The sequence below is a fragment of the Larus michahellis genome, chromosome Z (genome assembly GCF_964199755.1).
Source record: "Larus michahellis chromosome Z, bLarMic1.1, whole genome shotgun sequence".
Lineage (NCBI taxonomy): Eukaryota > Metazoa > Chordata > Aves > Charadriiformes > Laridae > Larus > Larus michahellis.
In genome coordinates, this window is record NC_133930.1 from 25,634,661 (window position 1) to 25,652,608 (window position 17,948).

Genomic DNA, 17,948 nt, shown 5'->3' on the forward strand with positions numbered 1-17,948 from the left:
ATAGCGATGTCTCTTTAAGTCTGCTTTCTGTTCGCACTGCAGCATTGGAACACATTTTGCAATCAAATAAGTGTTTCTAACAAGCGGATCTTAAGAATGACATCCTATGCATGCTTTTCTGTTCTGTCAAGTCTTTATGTTTTCAATAGTATCCTTCCATTACTGTTCTCAAAGTTTCTTCCATTACTTTTCTCATGAAAGTTGTACATGGTTGCACTAGTGGCTGCAAAAGATGTGAATTCATATCTGCCTGCTTGAATGTATCACCCACTACACTGCCATCAAGCTGTATTCCCGTGATCTCAGTGGACTGAAAAAGCAAAGCCTTTGTTTAAAACAGTTTAATAATGACATTTTACTGACTGCAAATGGTTCACATTGACTAGGAGATATAAACTGCTGCTGGCCAACAGTTACAGTTCATTAGAGAGTCAAAGGTAGCAGAAAGAATGCAAATGCGAAAAAAAAAAAAACTAAAAGGAAAAATGCATGTGTCAGGAGTAAGAATAGCTGTGTAGACAGTGACGGTGATGAGTGGGACTAAGGTTAGGGGCTTTTTCTGCCCACAGGTGCCTCACGTCACAGGCAATTGCCCCTGAGGTCCCTCAGCTGCATTCAGGGACTTCATGTGGCTTCCTGTGATTCTCTTCAAGTGACCTTGGGTAGCTTGAACATTTTTAGCAGTTACAGTGTTTTCAGTTTATTAATCCAGATAATTTTGATGCAACCCTGTTAAGAGTAAGCACACATGCAATTATACCAGCCCTTTTAGGGACTGTTGACCTCTTGTGTGATCTGAGAGCTTTTAATTAGCTTAACTCTTTAAATTAGTTTAGTCAGAGCCAAAAGAGCACATCTTGCTGCAGCCTGAGGCAAATGTGGAGAGAGGCTTTGGGAAAACATGGACCTGAAGACCTTCACTAATTTAACGGGTCACTTATTCTGTAATCCTGAGAGAGACTTGGAGTTGGATTTTTTAAGAATTAGTGACTCCTTTGCCAAAGTGGGAGTAGGGGGAAGATGAGATTTCTGGACCCACATGTACGGGTCAGGTAGTGGTTAGCCAGGAGGCCAGAAGTCCATATGAGGAAGATAAAACTGCAATTGTGGAGGCTGGGGGAGCTAACCACACAGGATGCCACCATCTCCTCTTGTCTCACCCTTGTTTACAGTGACCCTACCCATTTGACTGAAACAGTACATCTTTACTCATGCAAGTTTGGACTGAGCAGGCTGAGGATGGATTGTGTGAGTGGTTTGGTCGATAATATGAAAGAGATGATAAATTCTGATTGTTGTCACGGATGACAAGCGATAGTGGACAGATGCCTTTTGCAGACACAGGTTGAACCATAAATAACTGAAAGGATTAACTTATTTCTGAAGTATGGGTGTACTGGGAAACACTTGGCCATCCAGGGCTAAAGCTCTGTTTATAGTGAAATTACTGTCTTTTAGCAGAGGAATCTGTCAGTGCATTCTGGATTGTTCTGCTTCTTTCCCAGTGTCAGGGATGGAACAGGAAACCAGTTAACCTGTAAAGGATTGAGTTTCCAGGATAAACTTTCTGAGGAATGATCATTAGGCACAAAAACATCAAAACCAAAATGCCCACCAAGAGCAAAATGTGCAATTTGACTGTTCCTTTGAAGTCTACAGTTGTTTCCGTTGTGCATATGAACAGCTCCCCTTTGAAATCGCTGAGAGTTATATGTGTATTTTTGAGGACTGAATGTGGTCTGCAAAGCTAAATATTTGCCAAGAGGAGAGATTTCACAACTTCAGGATTCAGGAAATATGATCAAAAGTGGCAGAAAGTTCAAGGATGATGATGTTGGAGAAAGGTTGGATCTTGCCAAGAGGAAATTGCTGGTGACCTTACTGAACTACCATGGTGTCTTGCAGGCGTATTGCAGAGGTTCAAACACAGGAGCAATTAGAAGAGGGCATGTTTTGGCATGTAGATGGGAAAAAAATAAATGACAAAGTTGGAATAAAACAATTGTTACTAAATTAAAAGTTTTGAGTTTAAGTGCTCCTTCTGTTCACTCACTTGAACGTAGCATTGATGTGACATAGTTAAGGAGGGGGATAGGAATATTAGGCACACTGTACACACTAGGGTTTTTTCTGCTCATTTGGATAAAATAGGTTCAGTTTTAGGCAGCTTATCATCTTCTTTCTTAGATTCAGCAATGTGTTATTCAGCCATTATTACCTGTCACCCAGCAAAGATGTTAAAGAATAAATAACAAGTAAAAAATTGCTCTGAAGTATTCATTCAGCAAGTATGTTCTCTGCCATTTCCCCATCCTGAAAACATAATCCATTGCTGAAGAACAGATTTATGAGAACTGGTTAAAAATGCTGCTTAGATCATTAAAGGGAAAGAACATTATTTGTGTAAACGTCCATTTCTCTTCATTACCTGTGTTTCTATATCACCATGTTACCTTATCAAATAATCCCTTTCCTCCCCATGTAAGCTTGATTGCATTTAGCAAAAGCTGAGGTCACTTTGGGAGAGTCTTGGACATTGCTGAGTGTACCAGTACAAGATGGGTGCATTCCCCACCTTGTCCATGCGTGCTGAATAAATGTAGGTGTGTCATTTCATTGTCATCCCTAGGAGAATGAAACAGCCTGCAGGAGACAGAATAGTTGCAACCAATCACAAAGTAATTAACCTTCCCCCCTGCTCCCCAGAATTTTTAAGGCTAGTGTTATAAAGAATATTATATTCTTTACCCTTTTATTGATGTATTTGTCGGGTGGAATTTCGGTTTTTGTGGTTTATGTGAGAGTTAGCTTAGGGACAGATACTTCTTATTAAGGTGTGTGCTGCCCTTTTTTCAAATGTCCGGTGTGGTAAGTAATAACTGAAGAGTTTTGTTTCGTTTTTATTTCTTTCTGCCAGCAGACATGTGTTTCTTTCCGCTTGTGAATTGAGCCAATGTATTCTGGGTACAGCTAGGGCCCCAAGTGATTAAAAACTCAAATCACTCCTCTCGAACAAAAGTGATGTGAAAAACAGATGTAAATCTGTCCAATTGCCGGAATCAAGTCATAGTTTGCACTGTGTAAAGCCAATGCATGTGCCTGCACTTAATATTAAGAAGAAGAAAAAAACCCACATCTGGCTCATAGCAAATGAAATATAAAAGTCGTAGACAGGCAAGAGGAGCTGGGCTACTGCTGGGTGAGCAAGCATCAGCTGAAATGCTCCTGACACTGAGCGGTGGCCCTGCCACTCCTGCTGTTAGAGCAGATTTCTTAATTCCCTGCACTGAGGTTTCTGCTGTTCCTGGGCTGGTTGGAGAGTTTCGATGTGGCGTGGTTTTCCCCGTCTGCAGGCACTGTTGTTGGAAGGTGCCCATCTGCACCCCCTTCCTGTGCGCGGGCTCAGCTGGACCGTGCACAGCCCTCGTCTTCCTCCTCAGCTTTTCTCCCAAAACCTTTCCCAGCTGTATCCTGATGTGCTAAACTGCTTAAATTAGTTCCAGATTGCTCTCTTTATTGTGTGCCAGAGAAGTGACAAAAGGCAATCAGAGCAGTCCCCCCTCAAGTAAACACCAAGGAAGAGGAGGTATGGGATATTAGGATGGAAAATCTCGGTTCTGGGCACAACTGTGAGGCTTTAATGCCTGTATATTAGATCATTTCTCTCTGCTGTTTGCATGCAATTCTACCTTTTGGCAGCTTCATATCCCTGGAAGTGGTTTTTTTGGGGGGGTTGGTTTTTTTTTAAAGAAAGAAAGAAAAAAAAAAAGGTGTTAGGTCAAAGTAGTCATTTTTTCCCTCCTGCTCAAAAGACCAAACTGGAGAAAAGTGAAATAATGATCCCCTAAGGGTGGCAGCCTTCCCTGCAGGCCATGCACACCTTAACGCTTCTGCTGCATCTGAAGTTGGGGTCGTCTTTTCTTGTACACGACTCTGATTGGCAGTAGATGTAAAACTAGCTTTCTGCTGTCTCCTGTCCTCATGTGTTGGAATTGGATCCTCTTTTTTTTTACCTTACAGCTGCAGCCTAAAATACAAAACTGGCAGGCCTGAGGTCAGGTATTTTCCATACATCTGGGAGTATGGATGCATTAGTTTTGGCTGATCGCTGCTTATACAGGGTGTCCGTAAGCACAGTAACAGTGGCCTGACTTCCTGCTTTTTTTCCTCCAAAAGCTGCTATAAATATGCCTCCTAATTAGATCCATAACGTTGTAGGGATAACAGCACTAGGTTTGTTCTAAGAGTCACGCTGCTTCCAGAAGCAGAGGAAGAAACCCGAATGTATTCAAAATAAACTTCCGAATGCTTTTACCGAATGAAAACACCTAGACGTTGCCAGCTATTGGACAGTCTCTGCACTTAGAAAATTTAATGCTGGAATTTGAGTGCTTCCCAGCATACTTGCGGTCATTTGTCAGTCATACCCAGTCCTCCTTTCATTGAGTGTCTGTCTACCATATGGACGTATCTCTTCTGTTTGGTAGGGAGAGGGGGGATGCACTTGGAAACTAAACATTCTTCCGAGTTACATTTACAACACTTATTTGTTTTAAATGGAAAGAGGGAGCATATAGGAGGGACTCTGTTCTTCCTTTTAGCAAAGAGAAACTACCTTCCACTCTCGTCTTCGCAAGGCAATTAATCTGTTAATCAGAAGCAAGAAACTGGAACAAGACCAGGAATTATTATTGACCGTATTTCCCCTTCAAACATTTTTTTGCACATATTTCATGCTAGGTTGCGTGCAGTTGATGGCTTTAGTATGCCGGCAGCTTTTAGTTTCAGGAGTAGCAGGAGCCTAAAAGGTTACTTTTTCTCATTATTTGAAGCTGCTTTAATTTGATAAAGTATTGAAATGCCCAAATCTGCATTACAAAATAAAACAGAGTTGGTGGTTTTTTTCTGGTCTGTGCTCACTTTAAAAATACTGTGTGGCTTTAGACAAGCCTTTCAAACAGAGCTTGGCATGGTTTATGTATCGGACAGATGTGTGCTAGATCAGCTTACTACAGGGGCCCATGAGGAGAAATTACAGGGTGGGGGAGTTTTCTCTTGCAGCTTCAGAAAAATTCATCTATTCAAAAAAGCAGGAGCTTAAGCACAGGTGGAAAACAGAAAAAAAAAAAAGCTGGGGCATGCCAATGGTGTATTTGAAAAGTACTGTAGATACAGTAAGAATATTTGGCAAGTATTTTGTAACTGTTTTCAGGAAAAAAGGAGACCTAGGTGTTTGTAGCCAGGAGCCAGAAATTTTAGGTTATATCTTTACAGACACTAATGGCTGGTTAAAGTTGTTAAGCACCAGTACATGGTAAATGATTAGTGAATTTAGTCGTGATATCTAATTGTATTTATATGATCTAGATGCTTAAAGTAAAGCTTTCTTCTTACTTTGCCCTTGCAAATGTTTTACTTCAAATGCTTTCCTTGTGCTCTGTTCTAAATAGGATAAAAAAGTGGTTGCATAGTCAAAGACTTTGTTGGCACACAGCACTTGATTTTTCTCTCTTTTTTTTTTTTTTTTTACTGATTCCTAATTGAATACTTCCTTTAAATGTTGGTTGGTCTTTTCTTGCTCTGTGTATGTATGAGTTACATGCATACAGATCTGCTAAACTTTTAGATGGCTATTTTTAAAAATGAACCTAGGCATCCAGGAGAAGTTATGTATTTAAATTTATTAACTTCTTTATCATAAAGTATTTTGCATGTTGATTTGTTTTTAGTGGTGTCAAGCAGTTTTGGTCTTTTTTAACTCATCGCTAATGTTCATTTATGCAGAGTTTCTTGTGCTGTGAGATGTACAAGGCAGAACAGTCCAGAAATACTTACCCTATTAGATTGTTGTGCTGAAAGAGTTTTGTTTGGTTGTTTTTTTTTTTTAATTTTCTGTTAAGACTGTTATTTTTCTTATAGGAAATAATTAATTACTGATGTATTTTCCAGAGTTATTGTTGTAAATATTTTCCATATTCTTGGATCACTCTTTGTTCTACAAATTCCAAAAACAATTGTTAAAACTTTTCATGATAATTAGGATTACTATGACACATAGTTAGGATAACAGTTCTGCCATTGTAACCAAGGTTGTATAATATGTATCACAAACTTAAACACTCTGAGTTTATCATCTTAGGGGAATGGAAGGTTTAGAATAAATAGAAGTTAAGGACAGTTTATGTAAACCCTGCATATTTTTATGAGGTATTCTCACTGTCTAAAACAATTTGCACACTAAATGTAGTCAGCAAGGGTGATTTTTAATATTTTTTTTAATAAGGAGACTTGTGAGTAGCTCCTTATTTGAACTAAGAAAATACAAAGACTGAAAAGAACTACCGGAGTTAAAACTGCTTAGAAACAGCACCAAATACAGTCTTGGATGAATCCGTGGGGAAATTAAAGGAAGCCCTCTCCCAGGAACTTGTCTAGAACAATTTGCTAGGCCCGTCAACAGGATCACGGCGTGTAGCTCACTTGTGGTCCTAAGAAGAATACAGCAACCTGAGTGGTCACAAGGGAGACAAAAAAAGGATGCTCTGTTTAAAAAAAAAAAAGTTACTTTGCTATAGTGTAATTGAAACAAGATCTAGTGTGTCAGAAGAAAATACGTAGCTATTCCACAAGGCAGTCTGTTGCTTTTGAATAATACACTGAAAAAAAGCAAAATTATTTTCTGTATTATTTACTATTTTTAATTTACCCACTTAAATCCTACATAAGAGCTGGAGAAAAGGCAGTGAGGGAAATCTTTAAAGTGAAGACCGGTTTCTGGCCTATTTGCAGAGAAAATATTACCTCTATTCTAGAGCATGCATGTGAGGCAACATCAAGAGCAGAAGCTGGTAAGATCGTGTGTGCAGGCAGTAGAAGTCACAGAAAGGAACTTGCTTGGGCCATTTGTCCACCTGGTGAAGAAAGTTAGCGTGTTGGTCATAGCGTACTTAGGTGTTCTTTGGAAACTCTTCTTACAGTGTTTTTCCCACCATCCAAAAAATAAAACACAAAGGTCTCTTTATAGCTTTTAAAATAAGATTTTCATTCCACTACGTACGCAATAATGATGTTTGTGTGTACAAATGGGGGAGATTAACCTTACTTCCTTAGAAAACTGGCCTTATACAGTATTACAGGACTTGTTTCCATTTAGTGTCTTCTCCCAACAATGACTTCTGAGCCTCTTGATCAATTTAAACAGAATTTGTCAGGGGCGTGAGCTCTGACGCATGAAGTTCTGACAGATCTATTAATGATACTAATATTGTCCCTGAGTTCTGTAACCACTGTGGACTTGTCTTAGCAAGGAATGCACATGGCCAAGAGGTATTTATGATCCCGGGAAGGACACTTGTCAGGGTTTATACTTAAGTTAACGCTTTTGCCTTTTTTGGTTTTCTGTTATCTAATGAGCTATAATTCCCAAATGAAGCTTTTCCCATAGTTGCGAGTATCTATTGCTGATGTGGGTTATCTTCGTCGTATGAAGCAGCCTGTTGCTTCAGTTCCAGCGTAGTTCAATAAAAAAGTGAGTCCATCTGAAGACTTGAATCCATACATGCTTCATTAGTTATTGCTCTCAGAATTGGTTTATTGCTGGTTTTTATTGTCCAGCTGCTCTTCAAAGAAGTTTTAGTCGTTAAACTATTTACTGGTTACATACATCCCACATCACTGCATATATATACGGCCCTAGTCAAAATGTTTGGCAGCTGGCAACTCTTCAGAGAAGTGTTTGGGAGAAACAGAAGGGCCCCTCTGTTTACTTTTGTTTATTGATTCCTTTAAGAACTCCTGCAAAACATCTTTGACAGTTTACAAATTACAGATTTAACAAATTAAACTCTTTCTCATGTATATGACAATGAATATTAATTACAAGAGCAGATGTTTGTGAGAAGAAAACATTGGCCTTCATTTTTAAAGGTATATTCAAGATGCACAAGCTTTACTTTGCTTTTATTTTACTTACGTTGAAAGATTTTTATTAAATTAAATAAACTTTTTAAAAGTGCCCTTTCTTTTCATTACTTTTAACAAAAATCCCACAATAGTTTGAAAGACAGTCACCGTCTGTTGTACAAATTTTCTTTGAAAATGGATTATATTCTCCAATTTTTTGCATGGGAAATGTGTCCTATTTTAATCCAAAATCATCTGGAAGGGAGGTACTACAGATTTTTATTGTTTCAACTCACTCCCTTAAAGTATCTTAATGTGGACAGTATGTATGTACTTTAAGATGGGTGAGAAAGTGACTAGATGTTAATAGGTGTACGAGAGTGAAAGAATGCAGGAATTGCCCTAGAAGAACTGATTTTTTTCTTGAAGGCATATTTGGGTAGTTGCTAGAGTTGTTAGAAAAATATTTAATTTTTTTTTAAGATATTTTAATCAAAACAGAAGATAGAAGTTCTCACTTCAAAAATTTATTTTTGCTATAGTAATGCATGATATTTTCTGAGGATCAACTTTGCCAGTACTTTGAAAATTATTCAAGGGGTTAGGGTACTGTGCATGACTATTTTGAAGACAAAAGTTATTTCATCTGGAGAGCTTTATATCAATCTGTTTTACCAGGATGCAGGTCCCACAAATACGTTCGTATAGAGAGACTAACATAAAATGTGGTGGTGTTTTGGGTTTGGAAGCACTGCATTGGTTTTCAGAGGGGTTTAGACCTACCAATTTTGTTAGCGTCAGTTCCAATGAAGTTATTTAGTGTGGCAGTTTCTTTGTTTGAAGATACGTTCAGATCCTGTCAGATTCCTACTCTGTGGATACTGAAGGACAACACAAAATTAAAAGAGAATTATGCTACTCTCAAGAGTCATGTAAATTGGCAGAGAATAATGATAATGTTAGAGATGAGCCTGACTTTTGTTCCGAGGGACTCTTTTGACCAATTCCTGACCCTCAGAAATATTTCTTGCCCTTAAGAAACTGTTCTGTCCGTGACCACGTGGTTCCCTCAGATCTGACTGTTGCAGGCTCCCTCCCCAATGCTTGCAACTGCCAGTGTGCTTCGTTTTCTCTTGAGGATTTTTGGTTTCTCTTCCATAGCAGGAATGACGACTCTTCCTAAATCAGTGCAGCATATCACTGGTGTTTATGATGCAATTACTACATTATACAGATTTCTCCATAGTCAACAAGGTGGTTGTTAATTCAAGGGTGCACAACTTTGATCAAAACTACATTTTAAAATAGTCAGGATGCTTCTGTTTCTCTATTCTGTCGTTTTGCCATTTACCCTGCATATGTCTTCTGTTCATTTTTTCATTGATGGTGGTAGTGCCTGCTACGAACTCTGTTTTAACCCATTCTTACATCAGCAAGAACATCTCTCCCCAATGTTCTCTTTCGTTGTCACAAATTTCAACTTGTAGAAGAAAATTCCATCAGAATGGAAAAAAAGCACTTCCCCTCCTTAAAATAACACAGAATGATGGGAGTGATAAATAAAAGCAAAGGTAGCTGAACACCTATCAAAGCAAGCCAAACCAAGCAAACAACAAAGCTCTTTAAAAGTGTGCAATGCTTCCATTTAAGAAAACAAACAACACTGAATAAATTAGCTAGGTAACGGTTATGCCAAATACCATAATTTCTAACTATAGCCTTATTCTCTCCTCTTTTATCCTTTCTTTAGGGACAAAAGCTGGTTTGTTTTATGATTTTTCTAATGCACATAATATGTTGTGGGTACTACCGAAGTCTAAATTATAGAGATGTAATTACAAAAATGATTCTTACAGATAGGAAAAATATGCTCACTACATTTTCCAGACTATTTCACTATTATTTTTAATGGAAATCATATTTGATGTTTGTCTCCAGGAAAGAGATAATTGAAGTATCATGCTTGGGGGAGGCTTGTGTTTTCAGCTGAAGTAACAAGGCTGAAGATTTAATAATAAGAAATGTTATAAATCAGGGCCTCTAGTTGCAGGTACCTTGATTCCAAAAGCTTTGCTCTGGAGACTGTCTGCTGAGATTAGGCTATTAGGATGAGTCATGGAGAAAAACAGTTGCAAAAATGGATGATAAATCATTCAGGAAATATTGTTTTGAAGTAGATTTAGAATTGGATATGAAGCCAGTGTAGAACATGAAGCAACAACAATCCTATTTGTCTCTTACCTAAGTGGATATTAAATGTGTGTTTTAAACTACCAGGAGTTTCCATATGGACTTGTGTGTTTTTCAAGATACTTTGCTAAAATAGCATGAGGATTTAGTAAGAAATAGCTTATTTGGGAAAACATGAGAATGCCCGTACTTCCACAGACAAACGGTCCTTCTAGCAGGTATTCCATCTGTAGCCAGTCCATCACTACAGCAATGTAGTAGCACGTGTCTGGAAAGAGTATTGGGACTCATTGTTGGTGCGTTTCAGCAAATGTTTTGTGAAAACTTTTAAATCTCTAGCAGTTTGTGGCCGAAGAAATTCCTGAGACAGAGGTGATGTCTTTTCATGTAGGAACTATCAACTGTTTTTTTATCTTTAACTTCTCCAGTGGCTTTCTGAACCCATGCAAGCTTTTAGCACCAATTGTATACATCCACAGCTGTATCTTAGGGGAAAAGTATCTGAACATACACGCAGCAGGTACTCGTTTTGTCCCCTGCTGTCTAGACATACCCTCATTGGTAAGACTGACTAGAACTCCAGTTACAGTCCTGTTGTGGTTGTTCATGCCTTTTATCTGCCACTTCTATACCCCATGCCCCCCAAAAGTAATCATGGTTAGGCTGACCATGATGGATCAGCTCTGTTCTACATGCCTAGAAAGAAACAAACTTCAGTAATCAACCCAGAAACCATCCCTTTCCCTCCTTCAACACTTCCTTGATAACTTAGTCAAGAAATGAAGCAGAAGGGGTCTCTTGAACATGAATTCCTGAGGGAGAAGGAAACAGTAATGTTCTAGCAATGTGAAAATGAGAAGTCAAAATGAGTGGGATGAAGCTTGTTTCTCATGTCAGGTTTTTTCATTTATGTATCAGATAATCTATCAAAACAAGAACAAATTTTTTCCCTTTTTTAACTTAGTGTGCTATTTCTGAATGCTGATACCACACACAAGTTTTTACAGGATACATGTTAGATAGAATCCTTGTCTCAGGGAATTTACTGTATAACGAAACTGTCTCAATGTGAATGTCTTCAACTCAACCTCAGAAAGTAAAGAAAAAATAAGTCTACTTATTGATAATAATATTAATTTTATTAATAATGACAAATAGTCTACTTCTGTAATTTTCCGTGCTACTTCATTGCTGATATTCAGGACTACAATAAGATCTCATGTGCTAGTATTAAACTGATATGGACAGCAAGTAGCTTGTGAGACAAAGATGCTGCTTAACATACTTAAGATTTGATACCACTTTATGTCTGAACTGTGTTCTAATACAGTGTAGATAAGACAGCTTTTATTCTAAGGCCACCAAAGGTTAAAAGCTACTGAAAGCTCTGTCCCATGAGTATCCCTGACAGGAATTCCTGTTTACAGTAAAAGCAGAAAGAATTGTTGGAAGTTTTTTTTTCTTTTTTTTTTTTTTTTTTTTGGTAACCAGCAACTACTTAAATTCTCAGATCTCATTGCTCAACATTGTTGTGTGAGAAATGTTGGTAGATAATATTTAGTTGCCTGCATTTCATATTGAAGACAATGAAGCTCTTTATTTATTTATTTTTAACCCAAGAGTGCTGGACACACAAGCAGCCCTACTGGAAGCTAGTTGGGCCACAAAACACGTTACACTTTTCAAATCATGCCATTTTTTCCAAGTGCTTCATTTAGCTTAGGCTTTCACCTTTTAAAGTCTTTCCAGAGACATGCACTAGTTTAGTTTATTCTGTAGCAGAACAAAAAGTGGTTTCTGTGTGCAGTAGAAGGGTGTTCACATTGGGGGTTTACATTGATCCCTAATTAATGAAACAGAAGGGAGATCATTTTATAGTGTTGTGGTTACAGAACAGTTCTTCTGTAAGGTGTTGGGCACGTACTTCTTGTTTCTTCCCTCAAATTCCTGTTTTTTAATCAGGAAATACAGCATAAACATGTAAATTACACTGACTGTCAGTTCAACAACTACTATTTGAAATAATTTTAACCTTATTAAAATACATAAAAATTATTCTTTAAAGAATTGCCATCAACGACTCTTCTGAGATCATTACAATAGGTTACATGTCATTACATTACAACTATACAGCAGTACTAAAGTAACTTCAAAGAATCATTAATTCTGCTAACTTCAGGAATATGGATTTTATTTTAAGTGTGAAAGCTTCATCAGAGAGCGTTAAAAAAGAGTTACATGAGTTATCTCTAATTCATGTAGATATTTCTTAGTTATTGTAGTCACAGTTCAACTTCTTCTGTAACCATCTTATATGTTGTTCTCACCAAACACAATAAATTCAGTTTATTTCTGAATTGCTTCAACTATTTTAACTAGTTTCAACTCATTTTGTTAGGGCCTTCTTTTTCTCCCTGAGAAACTGTTTTGTGTGACTTTACAAATCAAGGTGGCTGCCTAAAAATCTGGGAAACAAACAGTTCTAAACTAGAAGTACAGGTATTGCCTTGACACTGGAATAACAATTTTCCAATTTAAGTATAACTTACTGCTTTTTAGAACAGCGTATTCTGAGTACTAATGATGGCATTGATAGCAGTTTTTCTTGTGGTCTGTAAAGTAGTTGGAACTAATTTTTTAAGTCTTTGATTCTGGAAGTTTCGGATGTCTAATGATATTTAGAATCAATGTCAGAGCTTGCTCTTAAAGTCCTTCTAAATCATTGGCTTGTAGTATGGAATCATTTCTGCCTAGCAACAACTTTTCATTGTAGTAATTTGTAAGACTCTGGTGAGAATTAACTCACGTTTGTAACATGCTCTGAACACGTGATGTATTGTATGAACACTTAACAACACTACGCAAATACTGGCATGACATGCCTGTATTGTGAAAATATTTTTTCAAATGGATGAATACATGTTGTGTGAAGGATTGTGCTGTTTCTTTCTTACCAATAATTCCTTTTAATTACTTGTTTTCCAGATAATGGAGGACAGACTTTGGCAGGTGGGAATAACTGGCCGCTGCGAGGAAGAAAGTGGACCCTCTGGGAAGGAGGAGTGAGAGGAGTAGGCTTTGTTGCAAGTCCTTTACTGAAACAAAAAGGTGTAGAAAGTCATGAACTCATCCATATCTCTGACTGGCTGCCAACGCTGGTGCACCTTGCTGGAGGACACACCAATGGCACTAAGCCTTTGGATGGCTTTGATGTTTGGGAAGCTATCAGGTAACTTGCATGTCAAATCACTGAGTCGGCATTCTGGTATGAGAAGAATTTACTCAGCCCAGAGAACAGAGCTGGAACTGGGGGCAGGGGGAGGTGATGGGGGTGGAATATATTTCGTGTTCCTTTCCGTAAATAAAGAGAAGGTGTAAGTGCAGTTAACTTTGCTATCCATGAGAGAATTATCCAGGTTGCAAATTGATCCTGGTCACAGATGCAAAACCTCCATTCAGCTTTAACTTGGTATGTTGAATTTATCAGTGTGGACACAGCAATGCACAAACATGGTATACTTTTTCAAGAATGCTGTATGATCCAGAAGTATGTTAAGTGATTTTGCACAGCATGGAGTACAAGGTAGTAAATTTTATGGACCCTGCCCTGCTCGCTACAGAGCCCTGTTGGGTGTCTCTGCAGTACACGTCTGGAATTGAACACATGGGAAATCTGTGCAGACGTTAAACTCACTGAGCATGGATTCCACTTTGATGGTTTGTTAGCCCACTACAGGACCTGTCAGGCTGACTCCCAAGTGTAACCGTTTGAATAGGTCCCTATCCATGCTGTCCAGTGTCTCAGAAAGCCTGCAAGGTTGAGTACAAAGAGTAGTCCTGAGTTGGTTCCTGAGAGGCCGTGATGTTGTGCCTGATTTAAGGAGGCTGGAGCACTCAGGAGCACACTGCAGACATGCTTAGATGGCTGGAAGAAAGAGGCAGCTAAGCTCCCGTTGGGTTGGCTCTGAGACCGAGCTAATGACTTTTACTGGGCTCTCTCTGACTCTGTGCGCCTCTCATGATGTCTGGATTAATTGGGATATCCCAAGCCCCATTAGTTCAGATAATGGAGAGTCTTCTGTGCATTAAAAGAAAAATGAGTTAAATCCCATATATTTTTCCTCTGGAAAAGAATAATTAAAATGGTATCACAAATGCCGGATAGTGGGGACTCTGGGCACACCTGAATATGTTCTTATTACTGCTGTGTTGGGTTCAGCAGAGTAAGTAAAATAGAATGTAAAAGAATAAATGAAAAAGGCATTAACTGGTAAAGGTGATTTTTTTCACTAGAACAAACTATCAAAAGAAACCCTGTGTTGGCCCTTTGCCCTATCTTCAGTCAAGACTTACATTCAGTCAGTCCTTCATCTTTCAAAGCTTTTCTTCTATTCTAACGTAGTTTTGTTCTACTAAAATGGATAACAAAGTCCTTAAAACCTTAGTTTCTGCAGAATTTTAAACTTCTGTGACCAACCTTTTGTTTTGCAAAAATTGCATCGTGACACTGGTTTAAATTCCTTTGTTTCTCCTTCTTCTGTGCTGCACATATTGTATTCATGGATGGGGCTAAATCCTATTGTCTACGTTCTTAGAAGTTGTATTTATTTTAGTTGGTCTTTGAGTATAGTTTTAATTCACGTAAGAATCACTTAGGATGGAAAGTTTAATACTGCTAAAGCAGAATAAAAGGACCAGCCATTCTATTTCCTATATGCCGCTCATGTGAGAATTAGTATTTTGTTTCTTTTCATAGCCTTTGTTATGTTTTTATAGCAGTCAGACAATATTATATTACATGTGTTATAACCTTTTGTCCCCTTCTCAGGTTTCCCAGCTTGCAGGAGAAATGCAGCTGTTTTCTGCAATTTTCTCTGTAGTGCATTACAATAAACACTGATTTTTGTGTGTCTTAGCATCCCAAACAGTGAGTTGCAGGAGTTCGTTCCTAAACAAGCATGAGCAGCAAGTGTTTGGCTTAGGGACTGAGATGAGAAATTGAGAGTTAGAGTGGGCAAGAGTTGAAACCATCTACCTGTCCCTGGTTAGCCCTATATAGATGTTGAAGTTAAAAAAAAACCCAAACCAAACAAAAACCAACCAAACAACCCCCCTCCCCCCCAAAAAAATAAATAAAAAAAAACCACAGAAAAAAACCCTTCTCTTGAATTCAGAATTGGGGTTTTCTATACCTTTAGTAGGATTACCTGTTTTGAAACTGCTTAGCTTGACTCCTTTCTTGGTGCTGCCTGTTTCTGAGGAGCAATGGGGTAGTTTTCTGTACCAGCTGGAGTTTGCAGAGAGCTCATGGCCTTATGCCCAGGTGTACCGTATGGCTCTCTTCCAAGTGGAAGAAGATAAGGATGTGTATAATTGAGGCCAGGGACCATTAACTTCCAGGAAGGAATGGAGACTCCTGTCCAGCCAGAGACAGTAAAATATTTTACATGCCGATGTTACTGTGGGAAAACTTAGCGTCAGCAAGATCCTGGGGTACTCCTAAGCCATAGAATTTTCTTCCAGCTACCAGCCACATTCCTGCCTAATTAGGTTTAGTTTCAACCAGGTATTCTCTGTATTCTCAGATCAGGTTAGTTCAGCAGGAAAGTTGTACGTGAGGAAGAATAGATACAGCTGTGCATCCCCTGCACGCTCCTGGCGCTTGAGTCCTCTCTCTTTGTGGAGGAACTGAATGCAATATTTACTCGCGCTGCTAGGGAATAGGTGACCTCCACTATTTTCAGTAGGGCCAACCAACCAGCCGGCCTGTGTCCAGAGGGGTGAAAAGAGTCAGTTTTTGTGAACTGTTTAGCTGCTCTTGCGCTGACCTGGCAGCCGAAATGTCAAATTTCACATGATTTTTCCATGTAATCAGGAGAAATGAGTGTATTAAATTTCATTATCATAACTCAAAAGGTCACTTGAATATTGGATAGCTAAACAATGAAGGCACAGTGCCCTTTTGGTGACACCTGATGGAAAGTTCAAATATGTTGGTCATAATGAATGAAATTAGATTTTGCTAAGATTCTACCTCATTTGAAAAAAGTAAATTAATAGCCAGTCACTGTGTTACATCTGTATTTTTCTCAGCCCAGTTTAATACAAGTAGTTGCATATGCTTCTTGTGGGTTTAGGGTTTTTTTTGGTGGACTTTAATCCTAAACCTACTGTTTCTTATGTGTGTCATCAGAGGGAAAAAGGTTATAACTTTGGAAGCTTGATTTAGATATTCAAAATAATATATTAGACAATGCAGATACTCTTAGAAGTATAAATACCAATTCTGAAATCGTAGATCAAAATGAACGTTCTGTAATGATTTTAAGATGATTGCTAGTCCAAATTAGGAATTGCGTTAACATGACGCTAATATTAAGTTCTTGTAGTAAATAGAAGTGATTTTCAACTTTTCATTTCATGCCTCCTCTGTTTAATTTTAACTTGAAGAACCAGAAGAAAGTTAATGGCTAGGAGCAAATGGCATGAAAAGATAAAGTTCCGGAGCACATGTTTCTTCTGGACAAAAATAGCTTCTTTTGCATTCTTTTTTAGCTAGCTGTACTTTACGTTTCTTTCATACAATGCATGAAAATGAGGAAATACAATGTTATTGTTCTCACTGTTTGAACTTCTTTTCTTAGGTAAAAATTTGGATGCTCCTTAAAAGTTCTTTGACAGGGAGTTTGAACTCAAGAGCTTGATTGCTCTTTGCAAAATTGATCTGCTGACCTAGCAGCGTAGGAAATAGTGTTGCAGCACTATATCAATGAGAGACCTAATAGAAGAGGAATGTTATGTTATTTAAAATAAAAACTGAAATAAAGCAGGTTTCACTCTCACAGTCTGACACTCTTACTCACCAAAAGATGTGTGTCTAAGGAGTCTGCCCAGCAGCCAGGCACCAGGGCAGGGGTTTTCAAGCCATGCGTCTGACAGCCAGGCACCACAGTGCTTGTGACCAGATGTTAGGCCCAGGATCTGTTGTCATGGTGCAGAGGACCAGAGACACCAGCTATTAAGTCCTTTCTGACATCTGCTGTGTTCTTCTTAGGTTGGTGACCATGCACAGGCTCTGGTTATGCCTTTTTGTACCCTTTTGGCACTGCTTCCCTGTCCTGTCCCACCTCTGTGAGTCGCCAGGTGCCATCACTCTTGTGTTTCCCCATCTCCCTGTCATGTGAAACTGGGTCTTGGGGTCTCGCTGACCTGCTAGTCTGGTGTCGTTAACACGGGGTGGTTATGAGAGATCTTTCCCTGCTGTGTGTTTGTGCTGTTGTCTCCACATGTCATCCACATGTCTTCCACTCTTTCTCTGTCCATACTAACCTTGGCCTTTCTGCTACAGTTTCCGACAGTAAAAGGTAATAGGCCACCAAAAAAACATCTCCATCCAAATATTTGTTGCAGCATATCTTTGCACTGCTAGTTCCTAAACTTAATTTTCCTCCAAATACCTTTGGAATTAGATTTAACTTTCCCTTTAATATCCCCAGCTTCTTTTAAAAAATAACCTAGGATAGTACCAGCCCATTTTTGGATATCCATCAGACCATTCCATTTTCAGCAATAAACCTTCTACATAAATCATAGTAGATTGCACTTTTCTAATACTTTAGGTTACCATGGGTAACACTACAGTATAGCTGGAATCTCTAAAACCATGCATGTACATATTAGAAATTATAACTAAAAGTACAGGATAATATCACTAATATATTTTACAAAAATAGTAATGGAGAATTAATGGAAAACAACACTAAAATGCATGTAGTCAAGGAATCTAAATGATACTGCATGTTTCCAAGCAAGTATCTCAAAATGTACTTGCATTTCTAAGAAACATCTGTTATCCA

At 38.4% G+C, this 17,948-nt stretch overlaps 1 protein-coding gene across 1 annotated transcript in view; it reads left to right on the forward strand.

Moving 5' to 3' along the window:
• Nucleotides 1-17,948, forward strand: part of ARSB (arylsulfatase B) — a 66,447-nt gene that overhangs the window by 20,566 nt on the left and 27,933 nt on the right. The window contains exon 5 of the mRNA XM_074570628.1: nt 13,078-13,321. Coding sequence (XP_074426729.1) covers nt 13,078-13,321 — 244 coding nt within the window. The remainder of the gene's footprint in view (nt 1-13,077; nt 13,322-17,948) is intronic.